The 5,062-nt window shown below is 65.2% G+C and overlaps 1 protein-coding gene across 2 annotated transcripts in view; it reads left to right on the top strand.

The window, feature by feature from the left end:
* SYMPK (symplekin) overlaps positions 1-5,062 on the top strand; it is a 28,207-nt gene that overhangs the window by 18,432 nt on the left and 4,713 nt on the right. For both annotated transcript variants that reach the window (XM_012733767.1, XM_004694212.2), the window contains exons 16-22: positions 212-325; positions 791-938; positions 1,506-1,666; positions 3,134-3,242; positions 3,496-3,596; positions 3,952-4,042; positions 4,746-4,847. In XM_012733767.1, the coding sequence (XP_012589221.1) occupies positions 212-325; positions 791-938; positions 1,506-1,666; positions 3,134-3,242; positions 3,496-3,596; positions 3,952-4,042; positions 4,746-4,847 (826 nt within the window). The remainder of the gene's footprint in view (positions 1-211; positions 326-790; positions 939-1,505; positions 1,667-3,133; positions 3,243-3,495; positions 3,597-3,951; positions 4,043-4,745; positions 4,848-5,062) is intronic.

The following is a 5,062-nucleotide window of genomic DNA, read 5'->3' as shown; positions in this document are numbered from 1 at the left end:
GCGAGGACGAGGTAAGCGCAGCCTCCCTGCTGGCCCTGGCGGGCGCAGGCCCTGCCTCGGGATCTGCAGGGGCAGGCGGGAGCCGTCCAGGCACCTGCCTCGGGGTCTGCGGGGGCAGGCGGGAGCCGTCCGGCACCTGCCTCGGGGTCTGCAGGGGCAGGCGGAGCCGTCCCGGCACCTGCCGCTGCCTGAGCACCTCCTTCCCGGCCAGAGCCGCACCTACCTGGGCATGTCCACGCTCCGAGACCTGATCTTCAAGCGCCCGTCGCGCCAGTTCCAGTACCTGCATGTCCTGCTGGACCTCAGCTCCCACGAGAAGGACAAGGTGAGCCGCTGCAGGCGTGCACTCGGGCAGCGTTTGCAGTCTTCTCTCCTGGGACGCCGGCCCCATCTCTCCCACAGTCCCTGGGTTTCTCTCTGGGCCTGATGTGCGTGCTCCGGAGCAGGGACACGGCGCAGCGTGACCGTCGGGGCTTCACGCCCTTCCTGATGCCGGGCCCGGGCCCGCCCAGCCAGCCCTGTCCCCGCAGGGGCTGTGGGAGCCCAACTAGAGGGAGCCAGTGCAGGGGCCGTCGTGTGTCACTCAGAGGAACTGAGGGGAGCCCTTTCTATTTGGAGTGTAGTGAGCAAGGCGAGGAGCATTTAGCGTGGGCCTGGGTGGGCAGAGGTGAGGCGGTGTGGGCCCGTGCTGGACCCGGACCCCTCTCCTGAGGACTCGCGCTGGGGCGACTCGGCTGGAGCCCGTCTCCCGCGGGGCTTGCGTCACACCCACGCCGCCCTCTGTCCTCAGGTGCGCTCCCAGGCCCTGCTGTTCATCAAGCGCATGTACGAGAAGGAACAGCTGCGAGAGTATGTGGAGAAATTTGCCCTCAACTACCTGCAGCTCTTGGTGCACCCCAACCCGCCCTCGGTGCTGTTCGGAGCGGACAAGGACACAGGTCCGGAGCAGGCTCATCAGCCGAGTGTCGCGCACCCTCGTCCTGGGCACTGGCCAGAGTGGGTCGGAGCTGAGCCGACTAGCGCCCCGGAGAGTGACAGTCTGCTGGAGGGAGCAGCCAGGCCAGGGGAGCTAGCCAGCGTGGGGCTCCCGGGAGCTGTTCCCGCAGCACCGTCTGGCTCCCCAGAGTAGCTGTGAGAACAGACCCTTCATTTGGAAGGTTCAGGCTGTGGCGGGGAACGCGGCGCTTGGTCCCGGTCTTAGACCTGGAGGATGAGGGGCAGCTGCAGGGGGAGCTGCCAGCATGGGGAGTCCTGGGGGGACTGTCAGGGCAGGGCCTGCCAGGGGGTGTCAGGTTACAAAGGGGGGTTTCCCAGGGGCTGTGGGCGCCCCTGGGGCTGTTCTGAGGCCCCTCTGGCTCGGTGTGGTCGAGGCCGGAGCTGAGGAGGGGACGCAGGGCCGAGGCTGCTGGGGGCTGCCGTGGCCTTCGTGCACGAAGGGGCTTCCTGCCCCGGAACAGCCTCCAGGCCTGCTCCCTGCTCCGCCTGACCCTCGCCCTGCCCCGCAGAGGTGGCGGCGCCCTGGACCGAGGAGACGGTGAAGCAGTGCCTGTACCTGTACCTGGCCCTGCTGCCCCAGAACCACAAGCTGATCCACGAGCTGGCGGCGGTGTACACCGAGGCCATCGCCGACATCAAGCGCACCGTGCTCAGGGTCATTGAGCAGCCGGTGAGGCCCGGCCCTCTGGGCTCTGCCCACCCCGGGGCGGGGCAGCCCCAGTGCTCGCGCCTTCCGTGGTCGGGGGAGCTTCCCACACGTCACTGCACGGGGGGTGACCACAGAATGGCCCTGCACTTAAGAGCCCGGCTCTGGACAGTGGGGTTCACGCTCCCCCTCCCACTTTCCCCCTCCCACTTCGACCCCTCAGTCACAATGGTAAAGTAAAAACGAGCTGACCTCCCCCACCTGCCGATGGCATGAGCGCTCCAGCTCCCACATGAGAACAGCCCAGTTACAGATCAGTACCTGAAATTTGGGGCGTCTCCCCCTTCTGATTTACAGCTGGATTTGAAATCACTTTGTATTTAATATCACTCTGTTCTTGACATTTTTTTTTTTTTTTAAAACTTTTTTTTTTTTTTTTAAAAATTTTTTTTTTTTTTTTAAAGATTTATTTATTTGTGCATACAGAACTGGGGTACAGGCCAGAGGCTCAGGGGCGGTGAAAGGCTTCACCAGAGACAGAGTGGGGAACAGAACAGGCAGATCGACGAAGTACACTGCTGAGGGGAGCAGCGGGCGGGTCAGGAGAGGTCTGCCACGCCATGTGGTCTCCTCCGGGGAAGGCGGGAATCGAACTCATGCGGAAGTGGCTTTAGATTCTCAGTGCTGTGCTTTAACCCGCTGCGCCACCAGGGAGGGCCTCTTGACATTTTTTACTATGGAAAATTGCCATCATAGTGGCAGGCGGCAGGGTAGGCTCCTCCCCACAGCCCTGCCACCCAGCCTCAAGGGTGCTCTCCCCCGAACAGTCAGGAGCAGAGGGGTAAGGAGGCAGGTCCGCTCCCAAGCAGTTTCCCACACTACTGCAGAGGTTTCTGGGCAGAGGAAGGTGTGGCCTCTGCAGCCTGGCCCTGGAGGGGCAGGTGGGTGGCAGCAGCCAGGTGGAGGCGTCGCCAGGCCCGGAACAGGGTGGGCAGGGGTGCAGAGGCCTGCGGAAGGCCAGCTAGTGTTACCTGAGGAGTCAGAGGCTCGGGCTTGCAGGAGGGTCAGGTCAGCTCCGAGTCCAGAGAGACTCAGTGGCCTGCTAGGGGGCCACTGGTGAGGCCTGAGCTGGGGTCGGCCTATACGAGAGGGTGCCGGAGATGGGGCCTCTGCCTGGCCCATCACCCACCTTCCCCTGCTTCCTCTCCCCACCCCCATTACCCAGTTGAGATGCGGTAGAATTGCCACGGCGCTGTGGTAGAAGTGGCTGGTTTGTATGGTGTCATCACCGTGCACCGTCACCTCACGTGGCTGTGGTGTTTCTCTGCCGTCACTAGAACTTCTCACTCGACGCCCTCTGTCACCGGGTCTCACCCAGCACCCCCACATCCCCCAGCCACCTTGAGCCTGGACCTGCACTAGAGCTCACCCTGGGGCCCCCCAGGTCCACCCGCCCAGCCCCTCCCCTTGCCAGCCTGTCTCTACCTCTAGATCCGAGGAATGGGCATGAACTCGCCAGAGCTGCTCCTGCTGGTGGAAAACTGCCCCAAGGGGGCAGAGACGCTGGTCACACGATGTCTGCACAGTCTCACAGACAAAGGTACACCCCCGCCCCCCCTGCAGCTCATCCCTTTTCTTCCACCACCACCTTCCCCACTGTCCACGCTCAGGGCACAGCTGCCGGGTTCCCAGATGGTTGACCCAGTGGGCATCTCCCCACTCCTGGGCCTTGCTTTCTCCATCTGGGTCAGTCTTGCTACTGTATTTGAGAAGCCCAGGACCAAGGGTCCCACCCCCACCCGCTTCTCCACCTCTCGGGCGCACCCTCACCCTGCCACCTCATCTGCCTGCAGTCCCACCCTCCCCGGAGCTGGTGAAGCGGGTCCGGGATCTCTACCACAAGCGACTGCCTGACGTCCGCTTCCTCATCCCGGTGCTCAATGGGCTGGAGAAGGTACCTGGCGGCTGGCCCCCCGGAGGTCCTCGGGGCGGGCTGGGCAGGAGGCAGCGCTGGCCCAGTCTCCCTGCTCCAGCCTCCATGGCTGCAGGCCTGCCGCTTCCTGTGAGTTTCCTCTGTCAGACGTGCACAGCCGTCCTGAGGTCCAGCACAGAGGAGGCAGCTGAGCTCCCCTGCCCACTCCACTGCCGAGGAGCCAGTCAGCTGGCCTCCCAGGAGGACACTGTGCCTGCAGGGAGGCGCCCGCTGTGCCAGCACCTGGGCCGAGAAGGGTTGGGTCAGGCTGCCGCCTCCCTGGGCGAGCTGGCCTGGGCGTGCGTGGCTGACCTGCTTCCCTGCCCGCCCCTTATAGAAAGAGGTGATCCAGGCCCTGCCCAAACTCATCAAGCTCAACCCCATCGTGGTCAAGGAGGTCTTCAACCGCCTGCTGGGCACCCAGCACGGTAGGTGCAGGCCCCGCCTGGCCCTGGGCCCTGAGCCTCAGCCTCCCTCCCTTCCGGCTCCCTGTTCTGCTTCCCCAGGAGACCCCAGCTCTGGGGTCAGGGCAGGAAGGAGGAAGGGGTCCCCGGTGTGCAGAATGGGGCACCCGATGACCCTCAGGGAGCAAGGGGCCACCTCGGCTCCTTGGGGGCACCATCCTGGGCTGGTGAGCGTCTGTCCCTAAACGCCAGGCCACCCTCCTTGTGGACTGCGGCGACGGGTTAGGCGCCGTAAGCCTCTCCCCTCCTGGCACAGCCACTCTCGTGCCCTCAGCGACTGCCTGTGGCCTCGTGGTGTGGGCAGGGGGCAGTGTCAGAAGTCTTCAGCGTAGTAAAACCATCTAGTGGCCCAGGACGGCGCTTCCGCCTGTCGCAGCGAGCTGGGGCGGCAGGGGGCCTCCACGGCACCCTTCAGTCCCTGCAAGGCCTGAGCCGGCCGCCGGCCGCTCTGTGCGACCACTGCCCACACCCCTGGGGCTGCGGGGCCGGGCCGTCCCTCGGGCGTGGCGCTGCCCCCGCCACCCCCTGTTCGTCGCTGTCCTGCGCCCCCACGGTCCCCGAGGCTGGCACCGGGACTTCAGTCTCCCCTGCCCCCGCCTCGGGGCTCATACCCATGTCTTCATTTCGGCTCTGTGCTGTCTCCCCCCGCCCTGGCCTCCCCCTGCAGGTGAAGGCAACTCGGCCTTGTCCCCCCTGAACCCTGGAGAGCTGCTGATCGCACTGCACAACATCGACTCCGTGAAGTGTGACATGAAGTCCATCATCAAAGGTGAGGCACCCCTGCCCCTCGGGTGCCCTGGCTGCTCTGGAGCCGTGGGGACCTCCGTCACCCACGTGCCCCTGCTGGCATCAGCCACCCGCAGCCCTGCACGGTGCCCGCTGCCCCCGTCCTTGCCCTGCCCCTCTGGGGAGCAGCTGCACCTACTGGGCACTGGCACAGTGGGGAAGCTCCCTCCCCGCCTCACTCCAGGAGCAGAAGGAAGC

The sequence above is a fragment of the Condylura cristata genome, unplaced genomic scaffold, assembly GCF_000260355.1.
Source record: "Condylura cristata isolate star-nosed mole 26May11 unplaced genomic scaffold, ConCri1.0 scaffold00041, whole genome shotgun sequence".
NCBI lineage: Eukaryota > Metazoa > Chordata > Mammalia > Eulipotyphla > Talpidae > Condylura > Condylura cristata.
The sequence above is the reverse complement of the archived record's forward strand: the minus strand, read 5'-3'. Positions and strand labels throughout refer to the sequence as shown.